The sequence below is a fragment of the Xenopus tropicalis genome, chromosome 2, assembly GCF_000004195.4.
Source record: "Xenopus tropicalis strain Nigerian chromosome 2, UCB_Xtro_10.0, whole genome shotgun sequence".
In the NCBI taxonomy this organism is placed as follows: domain Eukaryota; kingdom Metazoa; phylum Chordata; class Amphibia; order Anura; family Pipidae; genus Xenopus; species Xenopus tropicalis.
Genome location: NC_030678.2, coordinates 11102905 through 11117155, shown reverse-complemented (window position 1 = coordinate 11117155; position 14251 = coordinate 11102905). Strand labels below are relative to the sequence as shown.

Sequence of the window (14251 nt, the reverse complement as noted above, 5' to 3'; positions counted from 1 at the left end):
AGCCAATAAAGAGATGGCATTGCTGGTTTCCATAGAAACTCTGTTCTAGTTGTGCACTCCAATCTATAAGATGTTTGCTTTCAAACCAGTGATCAGTAAATGCTTCCAGCTGATTTGTTGCTATGGGTTACTGCTCCTGGGCAAACTTAGTGCCTCTTATTACATAACCCCCTAAGACTACAGATATACACACAAGAGAGTGATCATCTCACAAGGCTGGAGCAATCTTCCTTTATCTGGAATAGGCTGAATTACAGCACTGCTAGCTGAAGGAGCCTGCTCAGCATGGTGTAAGTGTAGCACCATACACTGTTGCTGTAGGAAGAGCAATTCAGTACCTGAGCTATGGAATTATCATGCATCTTTCAGTTGAAAATACATTTTATCCTATTAATTTGTCACCGTGCTAAATTTATCAAGAGCCTTCTCTCTGGAGTTCCATTTACCGCGCCGGCTCCCAATGATCTGTGATAGCAATAACACACTTTAATAAGATGTTCAAATATCGTATCTGCAAATTCACACGGCTATAAAAGAGAGCATTGTAGCATGCAAGGAATAGAAAAAAGCCCTTTCTAGCTCCACGGTGATACAGCATGACTAACTGCCAGCTACTGGGAGAGAACATCTCGCCCCCCCCCCCAACCCCACAGGACATGGGTTCTGTATATAATATAAAGAAAGGGAGGATTAGGGAGAAACGAGCAAGGAAGGACAACAAAAGGGGCAACAGAAAAAGGGCACGGGGTGGATGGGACCTTCTCTCCCACTATCAAACCCCAAGTTCCTGGTAGCCAATCCCTACTGATTCCCATTTCCCACCCCCCTGAATACAAAAGGTGCGTTTCGCGCTTGCAGAGAGAGTTTAAACTGAAATATTTCTATTACACCATTTGAACTTAAGAATTCTCTAGTCACAGAGACGCCTATGGGAACTATTTGCCGGAAGGAACCGGTGTCTTCACGCCAAAATGATAACACTCTAGTAAAAAAAAATATGGGGAATGGAGAAGGAAAAACGGGGGAGGGAGAAAAACTAAGAATATTTCTTGATTTTTGGATAGCTGCCAAAGTACTGGGAATCAGCATTCTCATTGGTCAGTTGCTGGGGGCACAGTGCCCGTTAGCAGATGGGTATTTTTTTCCACATCCAGAGTGTGGGCTCTATTTACCCATGCCTCCAGTGGGGTAAATAATTTATAACCCATAGGTGCTCTTTAAGTAGCTGATTTGAGTCTGTCAGACTGATTCAGCAGCTTATCTGCCTGTGTATGGGGCCCTCCCTGACCGATATCTGGCCAAAAATCGCCCAGATGTCCATTGGGCAGGCTTGACTTTTGTTGGATCGAGGACTGTATCGACCCATTGATGTAGTCCTCACTCTGCCCTTTCCTATCCCCTTCATTGTAATGCAATTGTTTGGCCCTAGGTATCATAGGTAGCACGGTATCACCCACCCGTGGCGGGAATATTGGGGGGAAGATTTGCTCATTTGGTGACCTCACCAAACGAGTGAATCTTACCGTGTATGGCCACATTAAAGTACGGTTGCTAAACGCCTGCCTTGTATTTGTCCACTCTGTTTAGGGATGTATTGAATCCAGAATTCGGCCAGAATCAGCTGAATCCACACTCCTGGCCGATCCGAATCCAAATCCTTAATACAGGGGTCCCCAACCTTTTTTACTCATTAGCCACAGTCAAATGTAAAAAGACTTGGAGAGCAACACAAGCACCATAAAAGTTCATGGAGGAGCCAAATAAGGGCTGTGATTGGCTATTAGGGGCCTCTATGCACCCTATCAGCTTACAGGGGCTTTATTTGGTAGGAAATCTTGTTTTTATTCAACCAAAACTTGCCCCCAAGTCAGGAATTCAAAAATAACTCCCTGGTAGAGATGTAGCGAACTGTTCGCCGGCGAACTAATTCGCACGAAAATCGGGTGTTCGCAAGTTCGCGAACTTTTAGCGAAGTACGCAATTTTGGGTTCGCCTTAGCTGGAGCCAAATTTTGACCTCTCACCCCAGAGCCAGCAGATACATGGCAGCCAATCAGGCAGCTCTACCTCCTGGACCACCCCCGGACCACTGCCTTCCATATATAAACCGTAGCCCAGCAGCCATTTTACATTCTGCCTGTGTGTGCTTGATGAGTTAGCATAGGGAGAGAGCTGTGCAGGGGTTTGAGGGACAGTTTAGGTAGCTTTGCTGACTAGTAATCTACTTTCTACTGCTCTTTATGTAGCTGCTGTGGGCAGCTGTCCTGCTGATCTCATCTGCTGTAACCCAATAGTCCTTGTAAGGACTGCTTTTATTTTCTGATTACTGTTACTCTTCTTTTCATTGTGTACTGCAGCTCCATCTGTGTGTGTTGGAGACAGGTGTGCTGCTCATAGTAGTGCACTAAGCACCAACCGCACATTCACATCATTTTTTTTTTATTTGTGTTTTTTTACTTTGCTACTGTAATTTATAGAGCCCAGTGCTATTAGTCTAGCTGTGTTGGGGGACTGGTGTGCTGCTCCTAGTAGTTCACCCCCAGCACCAACCAGAGATCACTTTTTTTTCATTATTAATTTTTTTTTTTTTATTATTTAACTTACTGTTCTTTAACGTGTCCAGTGCTGTTTGCTGTTGTTCATAGTAGTGCACCAAACACGTTACACATAGTAGTGATATTGCATTGCAATAAAATCACCTGAGCAACGTTTTTCCACCAGCAATAATATATTCCGTATCCACTACTGCGGCGTTTTGTCTTTGCGTGTGAACCGGCCGTAACCTTTACACGACTTGATTGGCATGTAGGCGCCGGACGTTTTAAAGCAGTTTATTACACAAGTTTAGGAATGTAGTGTGATTTCTGCCCTTTACAGCACAAAACGCAACCCTGTGTCAACAACGTATTTTTCAGAGAAATTTTTGCCCTTGATCCCCCTCCTGCATGCCCCTGTCCAGGTCGTGGCACCCTTTAAACAACTTTAAAATCAGTTTTCTGGCCAGAAATGGCTTTTCTAGGTTTTAAAGTTCGCCTTCTCATTGAAGTCTATGGGGTTCGCAAAGTTCGCAAAAGTTCGCACTTTTTGGCGGAAGTTCGCAAACGGGTTCGCGAACTTTTTTTGTGAGGTTCGCTACATCTCTACTACCTGGTTTGGGGGCACGGAGAGCAACATCCAAGGGGTTGGGGAGCAACATGGTGCCCCTGAGCCACTGGTTGGGGATCCTTCCCTTAATATCATGACTTTTCGTCACCTAAACACGGAAGTTGAACTTTTTTCCGCTGCGTACTTCGCATGCGGTTCTTTTTAACCCTTCTGTGTCTTTATTTGCATATACAAATCGAACATGCCCACATCTTTCACAAAGGATTCGGGCTTCGGCCAAATCCCAAAATAGTGGATTCAGCAATTCTGTTTCACAAACACTGGTAAATGACATTACACTGGTTGTTGGAATGAAGCCCATATATATATATATATATTAATGCCACCATACGGGACCTTATTGTAATCAAACTGCATAGGTGAGAGTTTCGGAAATGGCAACCAGCAAGGGAAAAAAAAAGACCATATGAAGGAATTATTTCCCCTCTGGGGCAAATTAGAGAGGCTTCAGATGGGGTTTTTTGCCTTCCTCTGGATCAACTAGCAGTTAGGCAGGTTATATATAGGCATTATGGTTGAACTTGATGGACGTATGTCTTTTTTCAACCCAACTTACTATGTTATTATGTTACCACGGAGGGTTTGGAAGTCAGTGTTGTTTGCAAGCTGTCTCCACCCCGAGCTACAGTACAGTATGGAAGGCATAGATCTCCATTAGCCCAGCGCTAGCATCAAACACTCTAATCACCCTCATAAATCTTACTGTTCCGCTTGACTTTGTGAGATTTTCCAGCCCGTCACAGTAAAAAGGCAAATACAATTGAAGCCAGGCGCATTTTTTACGGTTTGTTTTTATTGGTGAAGTTGACGGTCGGATGCAAGTGCCATCTGAGGTTACACAAAATGATGTCTCCCGTTGGAGAACTTTAAATTGTATTTGCAAAATGCAATTACGCCCTATGATCGATCGAGCCAATAAAAGGCCCGGGTTCAGCGTTATTTTTGTGTGAGACCGAAATAGCGAAGCAGCTTTTCATTTATGCAATGTCTTTCTAAAGCAAGACTTAAGCTGCTGTAATGTAATAGAGAGATTCAGTTAGAGATGTGCAGCCATAGCGAGAGCTTTATTATAAAAATAACACATTGCACTGTATTTTCTCTATGGCTCGGCCTCGTGGTTCTTTGGTTAAATCTAGCCGGGACCAAATATTGGATTTGGGGTTATGTAATAAAAGGCACCAGGTTTGCTCAGGAACAGTAACCTATAGTAACCAATCAGCAGATAGCATTTACTGGTCAACTATTTAAAATCAGACATGTTATTGGTTGCTATGGGTTACTGCTCATGGGCAAACTTATTTATTAGATATGGGGGTTTGAGTTCTAAAGAAGAGCCAGAGTTCTTGGGCACATTGCCTTGATAAGGCAGAAGCCAAATGCCACCAAAATGCCACCATTATGCCCTGTCACTCCCTATTTATGCATTTTTACTATGGGTAAGAGTTTTAATCATATGGACCATATATTGGGTTGAATTTTGATGTTCATAGTCACTTCTCCTAGGGATTTTCTGACTTGGGTTTTTCCTGCCAGATTTGACCCAAAGTCCACATTAAATAGCAACAACGGAAATATCCAAATTCAGCCTTTAGACTTGGGCTCCTCTTGTTTTTTATGTCAACTTTGGCTGCAATTTTAGGGTTTAGACTAAAGATCCCCATACACTGGCAGATCCGCTCGCTTGGCGATGTCGCCAAGCATGCGGATCTTCTCCCGATATCCCCCACCTACGGTTGGGCGATATCGGGAGAATCCAGGGTAATTCGATCGTTTGGCCCTGACGGGCATAGGCAAAGTCGGTCCGGGGACAGCATCAACAAGCCGATCTTCTAACCTGGCCAATCGATATCTGTCCAATTTCAGGCCAGATATCGGTCGGGCAGGCCCGTCGGTAACTGTTACTTGAAGTTCCTAAACCTGACTGTTTTGCCAACCTGACTGTCCCTTCCCAACCTGTCAGTTACAGCTTCTAATGCTAACAGACAAATATGGCCGCCCCCTCATAGAGGAACACAGGGATCAGACAGGGAATGTAAACGCATCAGGCAAATATTTATATGGCAAAATTATAAAGTTCTTGCAAAGACAATGTTATGATAGATGTAAAAAAAATTACTTTCTGGTGTCAGTATCTCTTTAATATCTACTACATTACTATGTCATATTTTCTTTTTTATTCAGATATCTTTAAGGTGGTGCAACATTTACCGCTATTTTTGAGAGGTGTCTAAACCAATCTATTGACCCATGTCTCCTACTCATGTTTGCAATTTAATACCTTCAGTCTTAGTGTATTTAGTGTCCCATCAAGTAGCAAACATGAACAGATAATTACTTAACAACTGCCCCCCAGTATAAAACAAGAATATAACACAGCAGTCTATGCTGTTACTTTGGTCTGTGCAGAAAGCAAATCTATCCTGTTTGTTAAGGCAATGTTAAAACTGGATTTAGGATAGGACAGAATAACGATTAAATCTGGCTTCCCAGCATTAAAAAGGCTGCTATGATAATATCAGAAATGCCCGACCTGTGACCCCATCATTACATTAGAACCCCACATATCTGACTGACTAGAGCTAAAATGAAATATATTATGAGAATTGTATTTTCAATATAATGTTCTGGATTAAAATTCTTATATTTGTTATTAGAATTATCATATACTAACCAGCCCCCCACCAGGAATAGGGGCAGCAAGTATTTCAATTATATCAGCTTACAAGCAGCCAGAGTATCAAGATATAATTAATGTCCAATACATTTCAAGGTACATTGCAAACCAACCAATCAGGATGTAGCTTTGAGTGGCTGAATACTACTAGAATAATAAAAGCAAACAGCTGTTTGGTTCAGAGTGGGTTACTGTACCTTGCCTGACCTTCTATGTTTTCACTAGGGAGTTGCCAAAATAATGATCACAATGTGTCTATACTAGAGATTTCATTATTTCTGCCATTTATTCTAATAGGGAAAGTTGTTTTGGCCACAGACATCCTGACCAATATAAAGCAATATGGATGAGCTGGACACTTACTTCCATCATAGTTAAGTGTTGAAAAGGTAGCTTGTTTCTCAGCGCAGCCGGCACTGTTACACACTCTCATCTGCAGCTCGTACCACATAGCCTCCTGCAGGTCATATAAAATATAAGATTTGGATAGAGACGTCCTTTGGGCTAAGGTCCATACAGTGGTTCCAAAAGGCCTGTACTCCAGGTTAAATGAGGTAATTGGGCATCCCCCATCATTCCAGCCAATAAGATTCAGTCTCACACGCGTCGTATTGGTGCTGGCAACCAAGTCCTGCTCTTTGGAAAACTGCGGCTCTATAAAGCATGAAAGAAATGTCAAATAAACCTAATAAACCAAATAAATCTATATATATATTCTTTCACCAAATACTATAAAAGCTAAAGAAGTATTCTGCTGACTTTATAAAGATAAGGTAAAAACAAATACTATTTGAAAGATGAATATCTGAAAAGGGACCCTATTGGATCTTGTAGGATATGGGTACACATGTCAGACCAATGACTGAAATTCTTCATTGATTGTATCTCCATGTTACTTGTTATTAGCAGTGTTATTTGTATCTCATGTAAGAAGAATTTGCTAAAGCTTTAGTTACAGAAAACTGGCTGAAGTTTGCAATATATGGGTGGATGGACATCAGGGATTGTCCCTATTCACTCAAGTGATAATAATAAGGTATGGGATCCATTATTATCCAGAAAGCTCCGAAATTACAGTGATCGCCCATAGACTCCATTTTAATTTAATAATTCAACATTATAAAACATATTTCATTTTTCTCTGTAATAATAAAACAGTACCTGTACTTGATCCCAACTAAGATATAATTTCCCCCTTATTGGGGGCAGAACAGCCCTATTGGGTTTATTTCATGGTTAAATGATTCCCTTTTCTCTGTAATAATAAAACAGTACCTGTACTTGATCCCAACTAAGATATAATTACCCCTTATTGGGGGCAGAACAGCCCTATTGGGTTTATTTAATGGTTAAATGATTCCCTTTTCTCTGTAATAATAAAACAGTACCTGTACTTGATCCCAACTAAGATATAATTACCCCTTATTGGGGCAGAACAGCCCTATTGGGTTTATTTCATGGTTAAATGATTCCCTTTTCTCTGTAATAATAAAACAGTACCTGTACTTGATCCCAACTAAGATATAATTACCTCTTATTGGGGGCAGAACAGCCCTATTGGGTTTATTTAATGGTTAAATGATTCCCTTTTCTCTGTAATAATAAAACAGTACCTGTACTTGATCCCAACTAAGATATAATTACCCCTTATTGGGGCAGAACAGCCCTATTGGGTTTATTTAATGGTTAAATGATTCCCTTTTCTCTGTAATAATAAAACAGTACCTGTACTTGATCCCAACTAAGATATAATTACCCCAGGGGCGGGCCAAGCCGACCGGGCGCCCTAGGCAACCCGGTCGGCCAACTCCGCCCACCGGCCCAGATCGGTCATTGCCTCCGCCGCTAATGACAAGCGGCGGAGGCAATGACAAAGTAGCACTAGGGGTAGGCAGGAGAGGCTCCAGCCTGGCGCTCCTCAATCGTTGCGCCCTAGGCAGCTGCCTCTTCTGCCTACCCCTAGTTCCGGCCCTGAATTACCCCTTATTGGGGGCAGAACAGCCCTATTGGGTTTATTTCATGGTTACATGATTCCCTTTTCTCTGTAATAATAAAACAGTACCTGTACTTGATCCCAACTAAGATATAATTACCCCTTATTGGGGGCAGAACAGCCCTATTGGGTTTATTTCATGGTTAAATGATTCCCTTTTCTCTGTAATAATAAAACAGTACCTGTACTTGATCCCAACTAAGATATAATTACCCCTTATTGGCAGAGGCACAGGGCAGATCCTGTGTCTGTGGGGGGCCCAGGGGAACTGGGGACTGTGAGGGGGGAGCAGATGACCAAACTCCGCCCAAAAAATTAAGGGTGACCCATAATTTTGAGAGCAGGGCCCCCAAAGTTACACTGCAGAATTCCTATTCAGATTTGTAAGGATAATAAAGTCATGAATGGGTTCCCATTAATCTCAGCTCAGATGCTTATGGAGGTGATACGGTTTTACTCCCCATGTACTAGTGATTCACTGAATCAACTATTTTCGGATTTGCCCGAAATACGGAAAGGCAGAGATACGAGTGCTATATAATGGAAACATTTGGAGAGACAAGTGATTATCTAATTTAAAGCAGAATATATTTCATTTTCAAACAAAAAATGAGAAAAGAAACTGGATAACGTATAATTACTTCCTGCTTTGGATGGGCAGGACAAGACTCCAGTACCTTTCCCAAGGGTTTTTGCCTCTATGATCTCACTGATGCGCCCTGGGCCGACGCCGTTCTGGGCTGTCAGAGTGAACTTGTACCAAGTGCCGCATTTTAAATTCTCCAGGCGGTACGATCTCTCGCTGGGGCTGATGGGAAAACTGCCCCATTGTTCACTGTTATCCTCTGAATATTGCAATATATATCCTACAATACATAAAGGCAAACGTTAGAACCACCATAAGTCTTTTAAATACAAACTAAAAGAAACCTGTAGTGGTATAATTAGCTTTTTCCTACATTTTAACCCAAAAACCACTATATACAAATATTTATACATTTCATAAATAGGCACCAACCTAAGTAAGCACTAAGGGACAAGATATTGAACCTCGATAATTTCTCAGTTTCCAAAATGGTTTTGAAAGTGTCCTATGGGGTGAAAATACTTACCAACCTTCACTAAGAAATGGACATGAAGGGGCAGATTTATAAAAATGCGAGATTATAGTTCACTCACTTTCTATTTACAGGTATTGGACCTATTATCCAGAATGCTCGGGACCTGGGGGTTTACAGATAGGGGATCTTTCCATAATTTGGATCTCCATACCTCAAGGATACTAAAAAAACGTTTAAACATGAAATATACCCAATAGGGCTGTTCTGCCCCAATAAGGGGTAATTATATCTTAGTTGGGATCAAGTACAGGTACTGTTTTATTATTACAGAGAAAAGGGAATCATTTAACCATTAAATAAACCCAATAGGGCTGTTCTGCCCCAATAAGGGGTAATTATATCTTAGTTGGGATCAAGTACAGGTACTGTTTTATTATTACAGAGAAAAGGGAATCATTTAACCATTAAATAAACCCAATAGGGCTGTTCTGCCCCAATAAGGGGTAATTATATCTTAGTTGGGATCAAGTACAGGTACTGTTTTATTATTACAGAGAAAAGGGAATCATTTAACCATTAAATAAACCCAATAGGGCTGTTCTGCCCCAATAAGGGGTAATTATATCTTAGTTGGGATCAAGTACAGGTACTGTTTTATTATTACAGAGAAAAGGGAATCATTTAACCATTAAATAAACCCAATAGGGCTGTTCTGCCCCAATAAGGGGTAATTATATCTTAGTTGGGACCAAGTACAGGTACTGTTTTATTATTACAGAGAAAAGGGAATCATTTAACCATTAAATAAACCCAATAGGGCTGTTCTGCCCCAATAAGGGGTAATTATATCTTAGTTGGGATCAAGTACAGGTACTGTTTTATTATTACAGAGAAAAGGGAATCATTTAACCATTAAATAAACCCAATAGGGCTGTTCTGCCCCCAATAAGGGGTAATTATATCTTAGTTGGGATCAAGTACAGGTACTGTTTTATTATTACAGAGAAAAGGGAATCATTTAACCATTAAATAAACCCAATAGGGCTGTTCTGCCCCCAATAAGGGGTAATTATATCTTAGTTGGGATCAAGTACAGGTACTGTTTTATTATTACAGAGAAAAGGGAATCATTTAACCGTTAAATAAACCCAATAGGGCTGTTCTGCCCCAATAAGGGGTAATTATATCTTAGTTGGGATCAAGTACAGGTACTGTTTTATTATTGCAGAGAAAAAGGAAACCATTTTTAAAAATGAGAATCATTTGCTTATAATGGAGTCTATGGGAGATGGCCTTTCCATAATTCGGAGTTTTCTGAATAAAGTGTTTCTGGATAATCGATCCCATACCTGTATTACTATAGGATTTTTAGAATTGTACTTATTAAATGTTAAACTCTAACGTTCACCCAGTAATAAACATGGTTCTCCAAATCCCATAGGAAGGAATAGAAAGTAAGTGGAAAGCTCTGATTTCCCCTTTTTTTATAAATTTGCCCCCAAATGTGTAGCAATTTAAGACATAGACCAATACAACAATATCACATGTTTAAAGATATTACTTTCATAAAATGTATTTGGCTGCCTATTAATTGAACTGGATTAATAATTGTGTGTTGCTAATGACTGTCTTAGTAATGTACAGCTTCTTTAATAGTTACTTATAGACTTTTCCTTGGTCTATGAAACAATAAGACAGTGATGTAACACTAAATAGGCTTACAAACTATGATATAAAGATGATTAAACCTCTGATGGATCAGCCACAAGCCCCCCCCCCCCCCCTATAAGAGCAGTGTATAAAGGACTGAGCGAGCATACCGTGGGCGCACTCTTTGGCTTATCAGCAGATTCCATGATATGATTTGCTAGCACAAGAATATATTCTCACCCGTCTGAACAAAGCTATCATCTCGATAGTAAATTGCCACTCTAAAAATAAATAATCTCATTCTGGGGAGCAACAAAGCAGAGGAATAGTTATGGCTCATTCATTCACTCTTGTCAGGGGTAAGAGCCAGCGACTCCCCAAGTCCTTTATCTGGGAAGCTGAGCCAGTATATGGCATTAGGGACATTAATAAAGAAATAGTTAGAGCTGTCAGGGCCATTCCATCCGTCTATTTCTTTTCTGTCTGTGCCCAAACAAGTTCCCCCAGTTACTGGGCAAAAACACACACACTTTTTATTGTTTTTAACATTAATGTAATGTGGTACTTTTTATTTCTAAATAATTTTTATTTGCAAATAATTCCCTCTGCCATTTAACCTTTTATTCTTGAACCAACAAATGTATTTGTAGCTGTAATATTGGTGTGTAGGCGCCATCTCAGTGCCTTGTGCCTGAGTCTGAGCTTTCAGCCAGCGCTACACATTAGAACTGCTTTCAGCTAACCTATTGTTTCTCCTACTCCCATGTAACTGGAGGAGTCCCAAGCCGGACTTGGATTTCTTACTATTGAGTGCTATTCTGATACCTACTGGGAGCTGCTATCTTGCTCCCTTCCCATTGTTCTGCTGATCGGCTGCTGGGGGTGAGGGGGGGGGATATCACTCCAACTTGCAGCGCAGCAGTAAAGTGTGCCTGAGTCTGAGCTTTCAGAAGGAGTCAGCGCTACACATTAGAACTGCTTTCAGCTAACCTATTGTTTCTCCTACTCCCATGTAACTGGAAGAGTCCCAAGCCGGACTTGGATTTCTTACTATTGAGTGCTATTCTGATACCTACTGGGAGCTGCTATCTTGCTCCCTTCCCATTGTTCTGCTGATTGGCTGCTGGGGGTGAGGGGGGGGGATATCACTCCAACTTGCAGCGCAGCAGTAAAGTGTGCCTGAGTCTGAGCTTTCAGAAGGAGTCAGCGCTACACATTAGAACTGCTTTCAGCTAACCTATTGTTTCTCCTACTCCCATGTAACTGGAAGAGTCCCAAGCCGGACTTGGATTTCTTACTATTGAGTGCTATTCTGATACCTACTGGGAGCTGCTATCTTGCTCCCTTCCCATTGTTCTGCTGATCGGCTGCTGGGGGTGAGGGGGGGGATATCACTCCAACTTGCAGCGCAGCAGTAAAGTGTGCCTGAGTCTGAGCTTTCAGAAGGAGTCAGCGCTACACATTAGAACTGCTTTCAGCTAACCTATTGTTTCTCCTACTCCCATGTAACTGGAGGAGTCCCAAGCCGGACTTGGATTTCTTACTATTGAGTGCTATTCTGATACCTACTGGGAGCTGCTATCTTGCTCCCTTCCCATTGTTCTGCTGATTGGCTGCTGGGGGTGAGGGGGGACGGATATCACTCCAACTTGCAGCGCAGCAGTAAAGTGTGAGTGAAGTTTATCAGAGCACAGATCACATGGCTGTGGCACCCTGGGAAATGAAGAATATGGCTAGCCCCATGGGGCTGCTGGAGAAGCTCTATTAACTGATGGGTTTTGAAAAAAACATGTTTTTCCTTGACGGTATTGTTTTAGAAATATAAATGGAGACCAGCAAATGCCGATTGGTTGCTGTAGGCTGTAATACTGTCCATAATTAGATCCCATTTTATTAAATGCTACTTTTATTTTGCTCACTGCAAACCAACCAGCAGGCTTGCCTTGATGGGAGTATATAAAGGGCAGTCTGCTATGAGCAAAACATTGCAATGATTTATTTGGTAGGTGTAAATAAATCTCCAGCATTTACTTAGTACTGCTGCGCACTGCACATTTCTACTGCTCCCCCCAGATCACAGCTTGCTGGGTTAGGCTGAATCCATCGCTTCCTTTGTAAATAATTGAATGCCTCGTGTTACCTCTGATGGAGCTTCCACCATTGTCCCCAGGAGTCCAGGAAAGGGTGATGGAGGAAGAGGTGGTTTTGGACACGGTGAGCCGCGGCTGGTCAGGTGGTACTGAATAGGAATTAAAATGGTTAAAATATGAATTAACCAGGATGTTTTGTTTGATCTGAACCATATATATCATTGCAACCACTGAAGCATCTTAATGAATAAGAAATATGTTTTAAAGGAAAACTACACCCCCAGAATGAATACGTAGCCAACAGATAGTTTATATTATGTTAAGTGGCCTATTAAAGAATCTCCCCAAACTGGAATATATATATCAGTAAATATTGCCCTTTTACATCCTTTCCCTTGAGCCGCCATTTAGTGATGGGCTGTGTGCTCCCTCAGAGATCAGCTGACAGGAAGTGATGCAGCTCTAACTGTAACAGGAAGTAGTGTGGGAGTAAAAGACAGAACTCTGCCCATTCATTGGCTGATGGGGCCTAGCATGTATGTGTGCCTTGGCTTGTTTGTGTGCACTGTGAATCCTATGATCCCAGGGGGCGGCCCTTAGTATGTAAAATGGCAGTTTCCTATTTAGGATTACCCAATGGCACATACTACTAAAAATTATATTTATATGAAAATGGTTTATTTAGATGAAGCAGGGCTTTACATATGAGCTGTTTATGCAATATATTTTTATAGAGAGATGGGAACATGGTGTATGTTGAGGAAACACAGCATTGCCTTCATGTGGAAGAGGACACCAGCTGACATGGTTCCAAAGCAGAATAAATGAAACCGTAACTGTATCAGCCAGAATGCATTCCCTGCCATATCATTAATGCAGTGTATGTGTAGCTTGCAAATGAGGCCCATACTGCGCAGAATTTTACCGAACCACCTCCCAATGGTGCTGCATGAACTGTAAACTGCATATTATCAAACCAAGGCCACTTTTACGCAACAAAATATATATGAATTTGAAAATATTAAAGGGACAATATTAATAAATATGAGCGTCCTATAGCTCAATTTCTACTTGAACAGCTGCCTTGGCTACACAGCAGCTTATTGATATTATCTGTAGAAGTAAAAACACTATTTGTAGCAGTGCACGGTAATATTACAATATACAGATGCAGCCAGGAGGTTTTTATATTTTCTCTCATCATGTCCAGACACCATTTTTTGAGTGTTAAATCCTGCCTCTAGATGGTGCTAGAGTGCAAAGACTTGCCAGCAAAACACAATAGAAAATGCCATAGATCACAGACCATGTATTGGTATTTTTTTCCCGTGTTAACTGGAACACAATAAACCTGTATTTAAATACATTCAACCCCTTTGTTTGTGTGTGTTACTGGTCCTTTAAAGAAACAAGTGACAATAAAAAAATATTGCGTGACTACAGAATGGGGATAAAAGAGGAATAATGACAGGTGACAGAATCCATAGACGGCAGGGCCAGAATATAAGCTGCATAGGGCTACTCACTATGGCAGGGATCCCCAACCTTTATTAGTTGTGAGCCACACTCAGATGTAAAAAGTGTTGGGGAGCCACACAAGCATGAAAGAAGTTCATTGG

The 14251-nt window shown here is 41.3% G+C and overlaps 1 protein-coding gene across 4 annotated transcripts in view; it reads right to left on the bottom strand.

Moving 5' to 3' along the window:
* The window catches only part of dscam (Down syndrome cell adhesion molecule), a 306034-nt gene that overhangs the window by 46791 nt on the left and 244992 nt on the right, over window positions 1–14251 (bottom strand). For 2 of the 4 annotated variants that reach the window (XM_031895759.1, XM_018091117.2), the window contains exons 24-26: window positions 12683–12781; window positions 8473–8697; window positions 6202–6492 (exon numbers count right to left, since the gene is read on the bottom strand). In XM_031895759.1, the coding sequence (XP_031751619.1) occupies window positions 6202–6492; window positions 8473–8697; window positions 12683–12781 (615 nt within the window). 4 annotated transcript variants of the gene reach the window in all.